The sequence below is a fragment of the Macaca fascicularis genome, chromosome 7 (assembly GCF_037993035.2).
Source record: "Macaca fascicularis isolate 582-1 chromosome 7, T2T-MFA8v1.1".
Classification (NCBI taxonomy): domain Eukaryota; kingdom Metazoa; phylum Chordata; class Mammalia; order Primates; family Cercopithecidae; genus Macaca; species Macaca fascicularis.
In genome coordinates this window covers 41,962,833-41,981,653 of record NC_088381.1, presented here as the reverse complement: position 1 = coordinate 41,981,653, position 18,821 = coordinate 41,962,833, and the positions used below count along the sequence as shown (strand labels likewise).

Here is an 18,821-nt window from a genome sequence, read left to right as displayed (position 1 = left end):
CTTGTCCCTCCAGCTGGGCTTCTGATTCCCTGATCGGCCTTAGCCCCATCTATTCTTTGGCCTCCTCCTTTTTCTGCTCATTTCTCTTCTCCTGCAGGAGCAGAGAGGTTGGCTGGAAGTAAAGGTTCTAGGAGCACCCTCTTCCTTGGTTTTGGAAAACCATACTTGGTGTTTGCTACCTTCATCTCTCCCTATGACAAAGGCAAAAGGACAGAGTGCCAGAGGGGAGGGGCAATGGGGCCACAACCTAGTCTGTACCCTGGGTACTGGGACTACACACCCTGCTCCCTGCCAGGCATTGGACCAGGCCTTTGTTGGGTTTTGGCCAGCAAAAAGCAGCATGATTTATTACTATGTCCCTCTGTATTTCTTTAGAACTTTAAATTTTTCATAGTGCCTTTGAGTCAGTTAATCATGTCGTAGAACCCTATGACCCAAGCCCCATTGTTCTTCCTTGATCTAAACAGATGAGGAATGAGAAGCCAGAACATGTTGAATACTTTACCTAAGGTCACACCCTGAAGGTCTGTGAGGTTTCAGTGCTTACCCAGGGTGACCACTGAAGTAGCAGCAGCTGTATTGGAGTCAGTCTTGCTTTTGGGTCTCAGTTTTGCAGCTACTGACTGTGAGACCCTGGGCAAGTCACTTGACGTCTCTGGGCTTCAGTTTTCTTACCTGTGAAAGAGGAAATGGTACAAATAATATCCATCTCTGAGATGGTCTGATGATTAAGTAAAGTACTGCCTTGGATGACACTTTGTAATGCATAAAGTACTATATATAATAGGAATTCCTATTAACATTACAGAAACATGGGAATGGGGTGCATAGACCCAAGGAACTTGGAACCATGTGGGTAGAGTTCTTCCTGGATGCTCATTTCACACTAACATCCCTATTTCCTTCCATCTCCCCTTCCCCAATGCAGGTCTTGGCCACTCTGCCGAACTGGCATTTGCTGTGGAGCCAAGTGATGATGTTGCCGTCCCTGGGCAGCCTATAGTGCTGGACTGCAAAGTGGAGGGGACCCCTCCAGTGCGAATCACCTGGAGGAAGAATGGGGTAGAGCTGCCAGAGAGTACCCACTCCACCTTGCTGGCCAATGGGTCCTTGATGATCCATCACTTCAGGCTGGAGCGGGGAGGCAGCCCTTCAGATGAAGGTGACTATGAGTGTGTGGCCCAGAACCGCTTTGGGCTGGTGGTCAGCCGGAAGGCTCGCATTCAGGCTGCAAGTAAGTGGATATCCCTTGTTTTCCCTTGCTGAGGAAGCCAGCTGGTGATCCAGGGTCAGCCTAGGGCACGAGGGCAGCGGGTGCGGTCCCATCTCATGCAGCCTTCTGGAGGACTAATTTCTCAGCACGGGTCGGTTTTGAGGTGCATGGCAGTGATTTGTGGTGGTGGAATTATATCACATGCTTGTTTAACTGACTGGAATGTGAATTGGCAAGATTGTAGCCAAACACCCACAGGGCAGTCAGGGAGAAAGCTTTACCCAGTTCTTGGGTCGGCATGTCTTAGTTTCCATATGTCTGTCATACTTTGAGCATCCCAGTTCACTGAGTTTGATTCTTGTGTATAAAGATAAATCATTCCCATACTTTAAGGGTGATTAAAGACATTTTTGAACGGTAATTTTGGCTACATTCAATTTTAAATTATGTGCTTAAATTAATGTAAACCCTTGGGTAGGATAAGACCTCTATATACCAGTAATGAAATTCTGGAGCTTGTTAACAGTTTGCATTAAAACAATATGGTAGGATAATTTCAGAATTATCTCAGTGATGACATCACTCCTACTCACCTTCATGCTAATGTGTGTTTTTGAAGGGGAGAGAAAAGGCGAGGCAAGATGTTTCAGCTCTGGAATTGTGCTTTGCTTGTGCTGCTTGATCGTCAGTTGTGGTGATGAAATGATGACTGTGGTTTAACTGCCCTGTCCTGCAAAAATTATGTTATTGTTGAATCTGTGCACACTGGGAGTGTGTTGCATAAATCAAAATTCTCCATGTATCCCAGGGAGGTGGCAAGCTGTGCGCAGTGAGGTCATGGTTGAAAAAGGACAGAAGTTTTGGCAAGTAGAAAATGTTCTCCATCTCATATCTCTGGATCTCTGGAAGGGGGTGTTCCTTTAAAGAGGCTGCTTTGACTATTGGTAACAATTCTAGTTAACACTTTTTTCTTTTTTCTTTTTTTTTTTTTTGAGACGGAGTCTTGTTCTATCACCCAGGCCGGAGTGCAGTGGTATGATCTTGATTCACTGCAACCTGTCTCCCAGGTTCAAGCGATTAGTGTGCCTCAGCTTCCCCAGTAACTGGGATTACAGGTGTGCACCATTACGCCCGACTACTTTTTGAGTTTTTTGGTAAAGATGGGATTTCGCCATGTTGACTGGGCTGGTCTCGAACTCTTGGCCTCAAGTGATCCTCCCGCCTCAGCCTCCCAAAGTGCTAGGATTACAGGCATGAGCTCCTGCACCCAGGTCCAGCTAACACTTTTTAAGCACTTGCTGCATGCTGGGCAACCTGCCCAAGTGCTTTACATGAATTACTTCATTTTGTCGTAACAACAGCCCTGGAAGAATGGAAGATAGGTCATTATCATCCCCCTTTTACAGAAGAGAAAACTGAGCCTTAGGGGGACTCAATGGCATTCTGGTAGCAGAAGAGCCAGGACTGTCATCTGGGCAGCCTGAACCCACACCCTCCCACTTAGCTCCTGTGGCACGCCGCCTCTTTCCTGTCTGATCGCTGACAAGTTTCTTCCTGGCTCTGAGGGCATTTGCACAGTTGCTCTGAACGGCTGGTGAGTGATGAATCAGTTTGAGGCAGGAGCCCTCTCGCTGGGTTTAAGATACCCCTTTGTTCTGAGGAAGGCTGATCCAGGCCCCCATATGGAGCTCGCTGGGAGGCAGCCCTGGACTTTGAGACCAAATCACTTCTGGCTCAGCCACCCTCATCTCGTGGCCCTCCCGGCAGTGCAGGGGAAGGCTGGTGCAGCCTCTGAGCAGATGGCTGGGTGTGAGGAAGGGAAGCGTGGACAGAGGGTGGGGACCCCAGTAAGATTTGCAGACCGGAGAGATGAGACTCCTCAGGGAGATGCTCCCCATACCCTCCCTGGCCTGTGTCAATGCTGAGATATGGATGGCCCCTGCTGAGGCCTTTGTATCACCAGCCTAGAATCCCGGGAGATAAATCCCCAGGGGCTTATATATATAGCTAATTGTAAATGTGCTTTTTTATAAATGGTAACACCTTCAAGATGTTTGGTTTCTTTAAACTCCTAACAATATAGTACAAGAAATTAAGCTGTGGGTGGGGTCAGCTTGGTTAATCCTTTGGGGTCCTGGAGACAGCTGGGGGGTTTGCCTCTAAGCTCTGGCAGTCTGACATGGCCCCTCTCTCCCCTGCAAGGCTGTGGTCCCATGGGAGAATGCTCAGATGCCAAGCAACGGTGCGGCTGGATCCCCTTTTCTCACTTCACAGGCTGATGTCCCTAGAAACCTCCAAAGCTGATTAGCTGCCTGGGTTTCCTCCTTCGTAATAACTCCCTGCCTGTGTGCCTGCCGGCACTGCAGATGTTGTGTGACACAGGAGGGTGCCTTTCTGAAAAGGTGTGAGATGGCCTCTGGAGGCCCCTGCTTCTCCTGCCTGCTCCACAGGGGCCCGTGGGGAGGGGACATGCTAAGCACCCCTTGTAGACTCACAGTTCACCCAGCAGACTAACCCAGGGAGGCAGATGGGTGTTCAGGTCTATGTGGGTGGGTCTGCTGGGCATCTGAGCTCTGGGCCAGAGGCCGATGGTTGGAAATGCACGCCCTTCCATCCCAGGGGGTTCAGATGCTGTCCTCAAAAGACAGCCTGGCCAGAGTGGCTACACCGCAGGCTGATTCCTTTGGGGCTTCAGTTTCAAGTGTTTCCCCTTTAGAATGGAACAGCTCAAGATCTTAAGAGTGTTCATGCTTGGGAGCCCTAGACTCTGCCTTGCAGCTCCATGTGCTTGTAGTTTGGGGGCTGAAAATTGAGACTTGTTAAGGATGAGACCCTGGACAAGTTAATGCTCCCTCATCCCAGTTTCCTTGCCTGTGAAACGTGCATGTGATCCTGCCTGGTAGGGCGGCTGTGAGGACCAGCACACCCCACACTTTGCCTGGCATGCAGGAGGCACTCAGTAACGGGAGCCGGCACTGCACTCCTCATTTAAAGGCAGTTTCACTGACATGGTCTTTAAATGTAATCTTGGCTGCCCATGGAGGTTAATCTCCAGCAAAAGCAAACTGCCTGACTCTGCTCCCGGCCCCTGCTTTCTCCCTCACTGGGATTCATTTAGGGAGTTCTCCAGGGAAATCTATCAGGGAGTGGAATTATTGGAGCCAGAGTGCATCTTGTTTTGTTTTAACCCCTTCCTGGGAGGACTGAGGGTTCTCCCAAGCCTCAGGGTGTGGGCTGAACCTGGCCTGGCCAGTGAGACCCTCCTCGATCCCTCTAAAGGGGCTGACCCTGGGGAATGTGTTCATTGACTCATACCTGAGGCCTGTGTGCCTGAATGACTCCAAAAAGGGATGGACTAGCTACAAGGAGGAGGATGGGGGACCCACCCCGAGTCCCTGCCACCCTCAATCCCTGCCCCTCTTTCCTAGCCTTAATTCTTGATCTCAGGCCTCTTGGGGAACCGGGGTATTCAGCTCTGTGATATAGTGCAGGACTTCCTAAACCTTACTGAGCCCGTGAATCCCCGTGAATCTTGATAACATTCAGATTTTGAATTCATAATCTAGGCCAAGGACTGACAAGAGCCCAGGTATTGCCAATACAGCTGGTCCACAGGCCGTATTCTGAGTAGCAAGGGATTAGCAGAGACCACTCCCACGTCATAACCTCCACTGTGGGGGTCTTCAGGCAGCATAGTGAAGCCTCTGGAACAAGGGCTTCAGGGCCAGACTTCCATGGGTCTGAACCCCAGCTCTGCCACTCAATGGTCAATGCCCTTGGCAGGAGTTACTTAGCCCTCTTGAGACTCTGTACCTTCATCTGAAAACAATGTGCACCATTCCATCCGTCTGTCAGGGCTATTGGAGGAGTAAATGAGGTGATGGGTCTAAAGTACCTGGCACAGGGCTTGGCATCTAGGAAATGCCAAGTATTACTGTTGGTGCTCAGTATTGCCCACTAATTTAGGATGAGGTCCCAGGTGTCTCAATCCTGGCTGGGTTCTCCAAGAGCCAGGACTACCCTCACTCCCAGCCTGGGGCCATCTTGCTTGGGGAGGCCCAACAGTGGTTTAAGTGTGGGTTGTGGTGGCAAACAGACCTGGGCTTGGTGGGCTTGGGCCTTGGCCCCACCACCTGCTAGCTGTGAGATCTTGGGCAAGTCACTTCACCTCTCTGAGCCTTGGCTTCCTCATCTTTAAAATGGGGGAACGTAATGGCTCATGCCTGTAAATCCCAGCACTTTGAGAGGCTGAGGCAGGAAGATCGCTTGAAGTGGAGTTTGAGACCAACCTGGGCAACAGAGCAAGACCGTGTCTCTACTAAATAAATAAATATATAACATGGGGGGAAATAATATAAAATAATAAAAAATACCAAGGAGAAATGTTGTGAAGATTATCTATGATAATGTGCAGGAAGAGCTTAGCACAGGGCACAAAGGCAGCATTCCCTATTATTAAGGTACTAATTTTATATATACATACATATATATATATATTTTGAGACTGAGTCTCGCTCTGTCACCCAATGCAGGGTGCAATCTCAGCTCACTGCAACCTCTGCCTCCCGGGTTCAAGCGATTCTCCTTCAAGCTCCTGACTAGCTGGGATTACAGGTGCCTGGCACCATGCCTGGCTAATTTTTGTATTTTTAGTAGAGACAGGGTTTCATCATGTTGGCCAGGCTGGTCTCAAACTCCTGACCTCAAGTGATCTGCGCACCTCCTCCCACAGTGCTGGGATTACAGGTGTGAGCCACTGTGTCCAGCCAGGTCCAGCCAGGTACTAATAATGTTAACTATTATTATTTTGAGGAGCTACCAGAGGTGAAAACATGTTAAGTTCTGAGCTCCTTTAGTTGTGATATGATTCCCAAAAAGGTCCCTGGTGACCCCAGACTCCTAGAAAGAGGCAGTGGGGCATGGGGAGAGGAGAGAAAGTCCAATTCTAGTCCCCTGCTCTCTCCGCCTCAATAAGTCACCTAGCCTCTCAGGCCCTCAGTTCCTACTTCTGAAGTTTGAATCATTCTAGCTTGTCATAGGGAGGGAAGTTTCACCAGTATTCTAGAGTCCCTTTTCAGCAACAAGGCCCTCGGTGTTTGGCTCTGGGGGCAGGGTCTGGGGGGAGGTCTGTGGAACCAGGTTGGAGTGGGGGTTAGGAGAACTGCGGGCAGGAGCTGCTGGGGAGTACAGCCTGGTATTTAGGATGCCCTGTGTAGGGAGGTGGGTCCTGGAGGGTGGTAGTTCCTGGCGCAGTGGCTGGTAACCCTGGAGGCCTCTATCACCTGGAGGTTAGTTGCTCAGGCCTGGTGTGTGGAATGCAAGTTCTTTTCTCCTTCTTGAAAGGCCGCTCAACTGAGGGAGGCCTGAGGAAGTCTCCCCTGCAGCTCCTCAAACACACACATCTGTCTGTCCATTAGGGCAGGAAGCTGCTGTCCCCAGCGATGAGTGAGTGCCCGTACCTAGGCCTGCCCTCATGCCAGGGCTTCACCTGTACCCAGCCACAGCTCAGAAGTAGGTGCAAATGGGGCCGGGCGCGGTGGCTCACGCCTGTAATCCCAGCACTTTGGGAGGCCGAGGCGGGCGGATCACAAGGTCAGGAGATCGAGACCACGGTGAAACCCCGTCTCTACTAAAAATACAAAAAATTAGCCGGGCGCGGTGGCGGGCGCCTGTAGTCCCAGCTACTCAGGAGGCTGAGGCAGGAGAATGGCGTAAACCCAGGAGGCGGAGCTTGCAGTGAGCCGAGATCGCGCCACTGCACTCCAGCCTGGGCGACAGAGCGAGACTCCGTCTCAAAAAACAAAACAAAACAAAACAAAAAAACAGAAGTAGGTGCAAATGGATGGAGTTCAGACACTTTAACCTGCCAGTCAGCACTGCACAAACCGACCCTTTCTGACACCGCTGAGAAGGTGTGTGGTAGAAAAGCCCTTGTCTGAACACCAGGGGTCCTGTGTGGCTGTGGACAAGTTGCCCACCCTCTCTGGGCCTTGCTTTTCTCATTATAAGGTTGGGGAGTTGGACTCAGGCTCACCTCTGCTCTGGGGTACGAAGGCTTCCTTTCATCCATCCATCCTCAGGACGCGCCTGCCTCCCCTGGGCCTCGTCCAAGTCTATTTCTGCCTGGTTCTTCCCATACCTGATCCCTCCCCAAAGACCATCCTGCTTACAGTCATGTCTTCCTCCCCTTCCTAAGGAAGGAGCATTTGTGGTCTGTGGCATTCAGGCTAAACCCTCTCGGCGATGGCTGCTTGCATTGTTAAGTAACTGTTTTGTGGCTGGATATTCCATCTGTCTCCTCAACTAGATTTTAAGCTCCTAAAGGGCTTCTTTCTTTTGTATTTCTCATGTCCCCTGCCTGTGGAGCCTGGTAAAAACTAAATGAACATGTGGCCTTCTGGGACAAAGCTGTCTCTCTGTCTGTCTTCTGTTTCTCTCTCTCTGCTTCTCTTTTGCTCCCCACCCCACCCCCCTTGTAATTGATAGCACAGCTCAAAGGAACAGAAGCTTGTGAACGGGGAGGATGGGCAGGGGAATATAATGCACGCGGGGCAGGATCCTGGGGTGCTGCTGCCGCGTGTTTATCTCTAGAGGAACTGAGATTCTCTCTTCCTCACCAGATGGGGTGTGAATCAGAGACTAAATTGCTTGGTACCCCCTCCATGCCGGGGTCTTGGGTCTCCTGCCTTGGGCTTTACTCTCTAGCTAGACAAGGCCTATGTCCCCAGGCTCATTGGCCCCCAACTGTAGGGGGAGGGCCCCCTTACTCTGTGTGCAGGGCCTCCCCTCACCCCCCCACCCGCAGGACTTGAGTGTGGAAGTCGAATGCTTCTGGTTCCCACACCTTGGCTCCACTGTCACAGGCAGCCAGCTGGCCCCTTCAACACAATGTGCAAATCTTCTCTGTTCCTGTTCCTGGCATTGTCAGCGGCCAGGCGCCTTGGCTGGGAATGCGGGCCGGTGAATAGGAGAGGCATTTGCAGCCTGCAAATGAAACAGGCCCCCAGCCCCCCTTAACCCTCTGCCCCCTCCCCACCCCCAGGGAGAAAGGACTTTTTCACTCCTGGCCTTCTTGTATTGCCTTTCCCTCTCCCCTCTTCTCTCCAGAGTGCCTGCAGGCTGGTTGTGTGTGTGTGTGTGTGTGTGTGTGTGTGTGTGTGTGTGTGTGAAAAAGAGAGAGAGAGAGAGTTTTCCACAGCAGCTTGAAGGCTGTTCTCCATAGCCTTCAATAAACGTAGAATGCAACAGAAGAGCACCCAGGATGAAAAACCAAACAGTTCACTGCTGTCTTTGTTTAAACTGGACTGAGTGATTCCACCAAAAATGTCTGCCTGTGTAACTAACCTATGACACCTTTATTTTCTCTGGCCATAGCCTGGTTGCAAACAAGGAATGTAGAGATCAGTAGTGAGTGAGTGTGTGTGTGTGTGTGTGTGTGTGTGTGTGTGTTGCCAGGTGGGTCTGAGCATACAGGTGTGTGCCTGAAGGATGTCATTGGGCCTAGGGTTGGGGTCTGTCTTTCCTCAAAGGGCTCTCCTGTGGAATCCCTCTTCCTTTGAGCAGTAGTCAGGCTAGAAAGCTGGAGTGGACAGACCCCACCTGGGGCAAGAGGAGGCGATAGATAATTTTATTAGGTCTTGTAAGGGACTGACTGTTACCCAGCCAGCTGAAGTGAGAGAGGAGTGGGGCAAGCCCAGGGGCACTGGGTGGAGGTGGCGGGGGGCTTACATTTGGGGTGTTTGGGTGTGGCCATAGCACCTCTAGGAGTCTGGGCCATGGTTTTCCTTTTTCTTTCCTTTTCCTTTTTTTTTTTCTTTTTTTTTTTTTTTTTTTTTTTGAGACGAAGTCTCACTCTGTCTCCCAGGCTATAGTGCAGTGGGGTGATCCTGGCTCACTGCAACCTCCACCTCCTGGGTTCAAGTGATTTTCCTGCCTCAGCCTCTCTAATAGCTGAGATTACAGGCATGTACCACCACACCTGGCTAATTTTCTTGTAGTTTTAGTAGAGACGGGGTTTCACTATGTTGGCCAGGCGGGTCTTGAACTTCTGGCCTCAAGGGATCCACCCACCTCGGCCTCCCAAAGTTCGAGGATTACAGGCATGAGCCACCGCACCTGGCCTGGGCCATGGTTTTCTTATTCACTGGGTGGCTGCCCAAAATCTAGCTGCACTCTGGCGAGCCTGCTGGCCTGTGCTGCACCATCCCCCCAAAAGAACCTCTCCCTGATTTCTGAGCTTGCTCTCCCTGCCCCCAACTTTGTTCACCTGTTTTAAGAAATGCCTCTGTGGCTGCCCTCAGATGTAAGGAGAGCAGAAGAGAGGGCTTTCTGAGGAGGGGCTCCCTGAGGAGGGACTCACGATAGATGTTGGGACCCAGTGAAGGTGGGAAGCTGGGGGCTGAGCAGAGAGGCCTAAAGAGCGGCAAGCTGGGAGAGCTGCTGGCAGACCCCAGACTGCAGGGAGATGCACGGGCCGGGTTGGCTTAATGCAGGCAAGCCAGTGGGGGCCAGGACTGGCTCACCTGACTCAGGCGGGAAGGAAATGTGACACAGAGGGCTGGTGTCCCAGGGGCTCCACCCGCCCTTCTCTCTCTCTTCTCTGGGTCTTGATGTCCATGCTCCTTGGTCTTTGACGCTCCTCACCCCCTGCCGCCCCCTCTGCCTTCCTGTGAGGCCACATTTCGTATACTGGTCTTTCATATCCCTCAGTCCTAGTTTCTCCTGCCTTGTCCTCCCAACCGTCTTCCTTTCTCCAGCTCCTCCTCCCTCCTTCTCTTTCTTTATTGTTCTATCCTTCTTCCTGCCCCTTTTTTTTCTTTTTCTTTAGGGATAGGATCTCACTCTGCTGCCCAGGCTGGAATGCAGTGGAGTGATCTTGGCCTTGAACTCCTGGGCTCAAGAGACCCTCCCACCTCAGCCTCCTGAGTAGCTGGGACTACAGGCATGTGTCACCTCATCCAGCTAGTTTTTTAATTTTTTTTTTTTTTTGAGACAATGTCTCACTCTTTCGCCCAGGCTGGAGTGCAGTGGCGCAATCTCAGCTCACTGCAACCTCCACCTCCCGGGTTTAAATGAGTCTCCTGCCACAGCCCCCTGAGTAGCTGGGACTACAGGCCCCTGCCACCATGCCCAGCTAATTTTTGTATTTTTAGTAGAGATGGGGTTTCACCATGTTGGTTAGGCTGGTCTCGAACTCCAGACTTCAAGTGGTCCACCCGCCTCAGCCTCCCAAAGTGCTGGGATTACAGGCATGAGCCACCATGCCTGGCCAAGTTTTTAAAATTTTTTGTAGAGATGGGGTCTCACTATGCTGCCAAGGCTGGTCCAAATTCCTGGCCTCAAGCCATCCTCCCACCTTGACCTCCCAAAGTGTTGGGATTACAGGTGTGAACCACTGTGCCCGGCCTGCCTCTTTCTTCAGTTGTGAGAGTTCGTGTGTTTACCATCTTCTGCTGTGTTTAAAGTGGGATTTCTGTTTCAGAAGCAGAAGTAGGTGAGCTCAGGCCTCTGCAGAGACTAAGGAGAGAGACTAGGAAGATGAGGTTCAAAGAGGACAACAAAGGATGGGGTCCATAGCCCCCCAGCAAGTCAGGAGCTCTCTGGGGGCAGACCTTTCTTGAGAGGAATCTGAGAACCCTGGCCCGGGTTGGGGCCTGTCTCTGAGCCTGGCCACTGACACTGACACTGACCACAGTGGGTGGTGGGGACAGCCCTGGGCTGCTCTCTGGAATGCTGGTGTTAGGTTGCAGTGCAGATGCAGGCAGTGATAATGGGCAGGAACTGGACTTTCTGGTCTGGCTGCTGCCCCCAAGGCCATTGGAATGTGAGGGTGGGGGTACTATCAAGAGGCCACAGGGACTTGGGGTGGGCAGATGGAGACCAGACCACCTAAATGGAGAGGAGGGGACAGACCACCAGGAGAGAGACCCAAGTTCTAACCCTTTCATTGAGTCACAGGCTGCAGCAACAGAATCCTAAAATTCCCAGCCCCCTTATGTCCTTAGGGGTCTTCCCGGTCTCCTGGTAGGATGAGAGCTCCGGGAAAAAACTTGGTGCTCATCTAGTCCAACTTTCTCACTTTACAGACTTGAAAACTGAAGCCCCAGGGGAGTGACCTGCCCAAGGACACGGCTGGTCTTCCAGCCTGGGCAGGTAAGGGAGTCTCTGGTTTATCAGGCTTCTGAACCCTGGCCTTCCCCAGTGCCTCACTCTTCACTGCCCTCTGGTTTAGAAAGGAGGAGTCTTATATGGTCCTCCCCTAGGACACACTGGTGTGCATGTTTCTGTTTTTCTTTTTCTTTTCTTTTTTGAGACAGGATCTCACTCTGTCACCCAGGCTGGAGTTCAGAGGTGCAATCTTGGCTCAGTGCAGCCTCAACTTCCTGGGCCCAAGCAGTCTTCCCATCTCAGCCTCCCAAAAAGCTGGGACTATAGGCACACAATACCACGCCCGGCTAATTTTTGTATTTTTGGTAGAGATTAGGTTCCACCACATTTTTCAGGCTGGCCTCAAACTCCTCAAGCAATCCTCCCACCTCAACCTCCCAAAGTGCTGGGATTACAGGTGTGAGCCACTGTACCTGGCCCCTCTGTTTTTCTTTCGTCCTGCCCTGGTTTGTGGATGTGGGCTTGTTAAGCCTTGGATGTGGGCTCCTGACCTCCATGGCAGATTGCAGAGGGTCTCTGAGTTTCCAAAGCACCCTGGAGGCCGAGCTGAGCAGGTGTGAGGGCTACCTATGTGCTAGTTCTTGTAGAGAACTAGTTAGTAACAGTAAATGTAGTCAGAGTGATATGGGGCTGCATTGTTCTAGGCCCTTTCTGTGCTTATTTAATTCCCACAATTCCATTAATAGGAATTACTAGTCTTGTTTTACAGATGAGTAAACGAAATCCCAGAATGATTAATTAACTTGGCCAAAGGTACACAGTAAGTGGGGAAGCTGGGATTTCAACCCAGTTCTGCCTGACCCAAAAAGTTCACTGGCCTGAATGTCTCTATCAGGGGCTCAACCCCCTGGAGAACCTATCAGTATTTATGCCTCAGAAATAAAAGCAGATACCTGGGGGCATGTAATGTGAGAGTAGGGGAGTGTAGAGAACAGAGGACAGCTTAGAACCCTGGCCAAGGCGGGAGCCACTTCTGGGTGGGCCAGGCAGGGTTACATACTCCATGGCCCAGCTGCTGCTGGGACATCCCAGTTACAGGAGGCTCTGTGTAGAGAAGTCTTGCTCTACCTGTGAGGCAGGCAAGAGCCGGCTGGGAATGGGTTCCTGAGTGAAGAGGAAGCTGGGAGGTGGCTGGGGCTGCTGGAGGTAGAGGTGGGAGTTGCTTCTTCCTGCGGAGGAAAGACAAATTCCCCCTCCTCTTCACTCCCTTTCCCTTTCTTGTTTCCACATAATGATGCTGATTGCTCCACATCTGTCATAATTACTCTTTGTTTGAAAATTCAGAACAAATCACAGGAGAGGAACGGGAATGGCTTGAGAAGGCTCCTTCTCCCCAGGGGTCCTGGCAGGAGGCGGGGGTGGGGAGGGTGGGCGGCAGGGAAAAGCCATAATCATCCTGGAGGAGCTGAGACAGCTGATTGTCCTTGTCCTGTCCCCTTGCCTGGGCAATAGCCACAGCCCCCAGGGAAGGTGGCCTAGCCTACGGCCTCATGGAATTATATGTCCATGGGGCAGACCCTGGGGCCGGGCAACCACTGGGTCTCTGGAGTGAGAGCCAAGAATGGGGGACCACTGCTTCCAGGGAGCACCAAACCACACCCTCTTGGGGGTCCAGCAGGCGGCCCTGGATGCTCAGTGCTGCACACTTGCTCCCCAGCCTGACTTCTGGTGAGGGTTCTGGTTCCCATCCCTAGCCTAAAGGCCCTTGGTTTTGGGGGCTCATCATTCCCGGAGTATGAGCCCACGTTTGTGACCCTGTCTGCCATGAGCATCCTTTTATGTTTCCCTCCCAACCTAACCCCTTTCCACCCGTGGGCTTTTGTGGGGAGAAATCAAAGACAACCTAGAATTTACCCCCAAACCAGCTGGGGGTGGTGGGTCACACCTGTAATCCCAGCTCTTTGGGAGGCCGAGGCGGGCAGATCACCTGAGGTCAGGAGTTCCAGACCAGCCCAGCCAACATGGTGAAACCCCGTCTCTACTAAAAATACAAAAATTATCCGAGTGTGGTGGCTTGGCGAGCGCCTGTAATCCTAGCTACTCGGGAGGCTGAGACAGGAGAATTGCTGGATCCCGGGAGATGGAGGTTGCAGTGAGCATTCTCCCCCTTTTACTAACCCCACTCTGAGATCGGGCCACTGCACTCCAGCCTGGGTGACAGAGTAAGACTCCATCTAAAAAAAAAAAATTATCCCCAAACCTCACTGGTAATAAAACCCCACGTGTTCTCACCCTGCAGTACACCCCGACAGGACCGTGTTGGGGTCTGACACTTCATGTTGTTGGAGCCAGTGCAAGATGCAGACAGTCTTGCACTGATGACTGGCTCTGGGTTCAAGTTTCCTCCCTGAACACTGCTGAGCCTCAGTTTGTCTTTGTGGAAAGTGGGAGGGAGCACCGCCCTGTCATCAATCATTCTGAAGGGGAGAGGATGAGTAAGGCCCAGGCATTTCTGGAGTGTAGAGTCCTGCGCACCCCCCCATCCCACCCTCACCCCCCGCCAGTGGGGGCACCCTTTGTTCAGGTTTTGTGTCAGCAGGTCAGAGAAGCCAGGGGAGTCCTGGAGACAGGAGGTGCCCGGCTTGGAGGGGACACCTCCTCTGGGCCCACCATTATAGACTGAAGGTCATGGGAGGAGCTTGGACTTGACTCCGACACCATGATGCTTACCTCTCACCCTCCCTGGCTCCCACTTCCAGCAGAAGCTGCTTTTAATATGTAAAATTTCAGCTCACCTTTGTGTGACTTTGGGCCCATCCGCTCACCTTACTGGGCCTCTAGTTTCCTCCTAGGTGGAAGGTGGTGTGCACAGGGAGACCAGATTAAAAGATTCCTAAAATCCTTTCCCAATTCTAAAGTTCTCGGACACTACCCCGTTTTCATCCTGAACATGGCTCTCCACTTCCTCCTCTGCCTCCCTCCAGGCCCCCCAGCTCCCTTTGTGGAGCACGGAGTTTTGCCTCCTCTTTTTTTTTAATGTCAGGATGAAAGTTTTGAGAATAGCGCTCTAGTCATTCTCCCCCTTTTACTAACCCCACTCTGTCGCCGCCCTCCTGGCTCCTGCCCGCGCACGTGTCCAAAGCAGGCCAGGCTGCGGAGTTTCGGGACGCGGTCTCAGATCCCTGGTCGCAGGGCGCCTGGCTCCGCCCTGGGCGGGGCGCGATGGGCAGAGTCGCAGAAGCAGCCCTGCAGCAGGCACCAAAAATGATGCCTCGTCCTCGCGGCAGGAGAAGCGACGCCCCTACCCCAGCACGGCGGTATAATCCTGTGCCATTAGCGCCGCGCTGCACGGTTGCTCGGCTGTCAAGTCACCGAACTGCGTGCCCGAGTGTGTCTGTGGATGTGAATGAGTGTGCGTGTGTGCGGGGCCTTTCAGTCACTGCTCTTAGAGGCTGCTGTGGTCAGCGTGGGAAGGGATATTTTCATCTGGAAACTCGGGAACTCACCCTTATCAACCGGGAGCCTGGAATGGGTCTGAGAGGGGGAACATTGGAGAGCTGAAGTTGGGGTACTTGGGGTGTAGGCCAGGGATTTCTTTTCCGTTTCTTCTATTTTCTTTCTTTTTTTCTTTTTTCTTTTCTTTTCTTTTCTTTTTTTTAGACAGAGTCTTGCTCTGGCATCCTGGCTGGAGTGCAGCCCCACGACCATGGCTTGCTGCAGCCTCAACCTCTGGGGCCCAAACAATCCTCCCACCTCAGCCTCCCAAGTACCTGGGACTACAGGCCTGCACCACCACACCTAGCTAATGTATTTTTTTACTATTATTATTTCTAGTAGAGACTAGACCTTACTATGTTGCCCAGGATGGTCTTGAACTCCTGGGCTCAGGCAATGCTCCTGACTCGGCCAAAGTACTGGGATTACAGGCTTGAGCCACTGTGCCGGTAGCCCAGGGATTTCTGACAAGGAGCTAGAGCTAGACAAAAGTTTATGGGCAATTCTTGAAATGGGCCAGGTCGCCTGGGCACTGTGGCTCATGCCTGTAATCTCAGCACTTTGGGAGACTGAGGCAGGTGGATCACTTGAGTCAGGAGTTCAAGACCAGCCTGGCCAACATAGTGAAACCCCATTTCTACTAAAAATGCACAAAATTAGCTGGGCATAGTGGTATGTTCCTATAATCCCAGCTGCTCTGGAGACTGAGACAGGAGAATCACTTGAGCCTTGGAGGCAGAGGTTGCAGTGAGCTGAGATTGCAACACTGTACTCCAGCCTCGGTGACAGAGCAAGACTCTGTCTCAGAAAAAAAGAAAAAGAAAAGAAAGAAAGGGCCCAGATGCTCTTTCCAGCATGCTGATTGGTCAAATGGGATTTGGGCTCTAGCTTCAGAGCCAGAGCTGAATAGGACCTTAGAGAATTGAAACCCAGTATTTGGCTTGCAACAAACAACACTTCTCAGATCTTTTTCTGCCATCTTCAGATTTGGTTTCTTTTCCCCTCCCCCCACTTGGGTTATTTTTGTTTTGCCTCTTATATCCCAGTTTATACGGAGTGTCCTCCCCTTTCTGCAACAATTCCCTTCATCCTCATTTTTTGAGGTGTCTTAAAATTGTATTCCAATTCTCCTGTACCTTAGAGAAGCCCTGTCTAATTTAGTCCCACTTGCAGATTGGATTAGAATATTCTTGACTCCATTATCTCAGATCACCCATAATGATATTACATAGAAAGATCCTCAGCCTTGAGGCTGTTTGATATTCGTGCCCTCCTCTGTTTCTGATTTTTGCTTCTCAAGTCAAACCATAACAAAATCAGGATCATTACAGGCAGGCTGGTATGATGTTGAGAGGATCAAGGCTTTCCTGAAATAAAGTGATATTGCTTTTATCACATCACTTTGAGAACGATTCATTGGGCTGTATGTCCAGCTCTGCTTTTCGGGAGATGGAGGGAATCAGAAGACAGGGTTCATGCTGGAACAGCAAATATATATCTTACCCCTTCCGCTTGTCTGCAAACATTGTGGGGAAGGGCTAGCTCCTCTGCACCCTCAGGGCTTGGCCTGGAGTTGGTATCTAATGAGGGTGAGAGAATGGGGAGCTGTGGGTATGATGTGGGAGGATAGGAACACCTCCTACCTGCTGTGGTTCACTCATCCCCAGAACTCAGCAGCTGGGATTGGGGGAGGGCAGATGAAGCTGAATCAGATATTACTCCTAAAAGGCCTATAGGAGCATTTTACCTAAGCCCTTCTCAGCAGGCTTCCGAGTCCCTGCTGTCAGGAGCTGAGAGTGACCATGTCTGACTGCTCTTGGCTCAAAGATGAAAGGGTCTCATCCATTTCTCTGCATCTAACTATACCCTAAATCCCCTGTTTCAGTCTTTTCTAGTATTAAAGGGCACCCGCATATCCCTGTTCTATTATCTTCCCTGAAACACCCTTCTTTCAAGGTCTGGCCATTGGCCGCTTGAGAGAGGATGGAGAAAAGGCCAAGTCACAGGTGCCACTACTAAGTACTGAGTGGGAACGGCTTGGCCTGGTGAGTTCAGACCTCAGTCTGCCATCCCAGGAGAGGTGGCTACTGGTACTTAGTCATCTCAGGATGGGACACCCTCCCAGGAAAGCTGGAGGAACTTGTAGGATTCCAGACCACCGGCCTTACGCTCAGAAGAGCTGACAGGCCAGGCTCCATGCTAAGAAGCATGCCTCTTCCCTGCAGTGTCCTGTGCATTCCCCTCGGAAGGCCTGTCCCTGCACAGACATGCCTGCCTTCCTGTTATAACCATAATGACAATAAAGCATTCTGTGAACCCAAGTTGCTGTGGAAATGGGGGGGGGGAAGACACATACTCTCATTATTATGCTCATTATATTCCTATCAGAATACTCACCCATGGAGCATTATTTTTTTTTTTTGAGACAGAGTCTTGCTCTGTCGCCCAGGCTGGGGTGCAGTGGCCGGATCTCAGCTCACTGCAAGCTCCGCCTCCCGGGTTTAGACCATTCTCCTGCCTCAGCCTCCCGAGTAGCTGGGACTACAGGCGCCCGCCACCTCGCCCGGCTAGTTTTTTGTATTTTTTAGTAGAGATGGGGTTTCACCGTGTTAGCCAGGATGGTCTCGATCTCCTGACCTCGTGATCCGCCCGTCTCGGCCTCCCAAAGTGCTGGGATTACAGGCTTGAGCCACCGCGCCCGGCCTGGAGCATTATTTTTAAAGTTACTCCTGGTCTTGGGTTTGGGAAAGGAAGAGATCATTTAAAAGCACTTTCTCAGGCCGGGTGCAGTGGCTCACACCTGTAGTCCCAGCACTTGGGGTAGATGCATCACTTGAAGTTAGGACTTTGAAACCAGCCTGACCAACATGGTGAAAACCTGTCTCTACTAAAAATACAAAAATTAGCCAGACATGGTGGTACCCACCTATAATACAAGCTACTCAGGAGGCTGAGGCACAAGAATTGTTTGAACCAGGGAGACAGAGGTTGCAGTGAGCCAAGATCGCGCCACTGCACTCCAGCCTGGGCGACAGAGTGAGACTTCATCTAAAAAAAATAATTAACTAATTAATTAGATAAAATAAATCAAAGCACTTTTTCAGTTACTTAAAAGGTTGAGGGCCGGGCGCGGTGGCTCACGCCTGTAATCCCAGCACTTTGGGAGGCCGAGGCGGGCGGATCACAAGGTCAGGAGATCGAGACCACGGTGAAACCCCGTCTCTACTAAAAATACAAAAAATTAGCCAGGCATGGTCGTGGGCGCCTGTAGTCCCAGCTACTCAGGAGGCTGAGGCAGGAGAATGGCGGGAACCCGGAGGCAGAGCTTGCAGTGAGCCGAGATCGCGCCACTGCACTCCAGCCTGGGCGACAGAGTGAGACTCCGTCTCAAAAAAAAAAAAAAAAAAAAAAAAAGGTTGAGGTGGGAAGATCGGTTGAGCCCAGGGGTTCAAGGCTGCAGTGACCCAGTGCACTCCAGCCTGGGTGACAGAGAGAGACCATGTCTCAAAAATTAAAATAAAACATAAAGGCACTTTTTCAGTTAAAAGTATTGAGTCTCTAATTTAGGCCTGGAGGCTCCCCTTGCTTTTTGAGTGTACCATTTCTCAAAATGTAATTTATCTGACGATTGGCCATTCAGGCACCCTTGTTGAAATCTGGGCAATCCATAAAGGCATACATATAGAGATAAATAGTAAAAAATGTATTTGTAGTTATGGTTTGAACGGCCATTTTAGTCTTGCAGAATGAAGCTAGTGGCCTGTATAGCATTAAAATTGTTTTGGGGCTCCGTGCAGTAGCTGATGTCTCTAATCCCAGCACTTTGGAAGGCGGAGGCAGACAGATCACTTGAGCCCAGGAGTTAGAGACCAACCTGGGCAACATGGCAAAACTCCATCTCTACCAAAAATGCAAAAAATTAGCCAGGCATGGTGGTGGGTGCCTGTAGTCCCAGGTACTTGGGGGGCTGAGGTCAGGGGATCACTTTAGCCTGGGAGGTCGAGGC

At 51.3% G+C, this 18,821-nt stretch overlaps 1 protein-coding gene across 3 annotated transcripts in view; it reads left to right on the top strand.

Moving 5' to 3' along the window:
- Positions 1-18,821, top strand: part of IGDCC3 (immunoglobulin superfamily DCC subclass member 3) — a 51,393-nt gene that overhangs the window by 1,682 nt on the left and 30,890 nt on the right. For 2 of the 3 annotated variants that reach the window (XM_015452958.4, XM_005559816.5), the window contains exon 2: positions 929-1,234. In XM_015452958.4, the coding sequence (XP_015308444.3) occupies positions 929-1,234 (306 nt within the window). The remainder of the gene's footprint in view (positions 1-928; positions 1,235-18,821) is intronic. The other variant, XM_045395606.3, reaches the window with a different exon arrangement.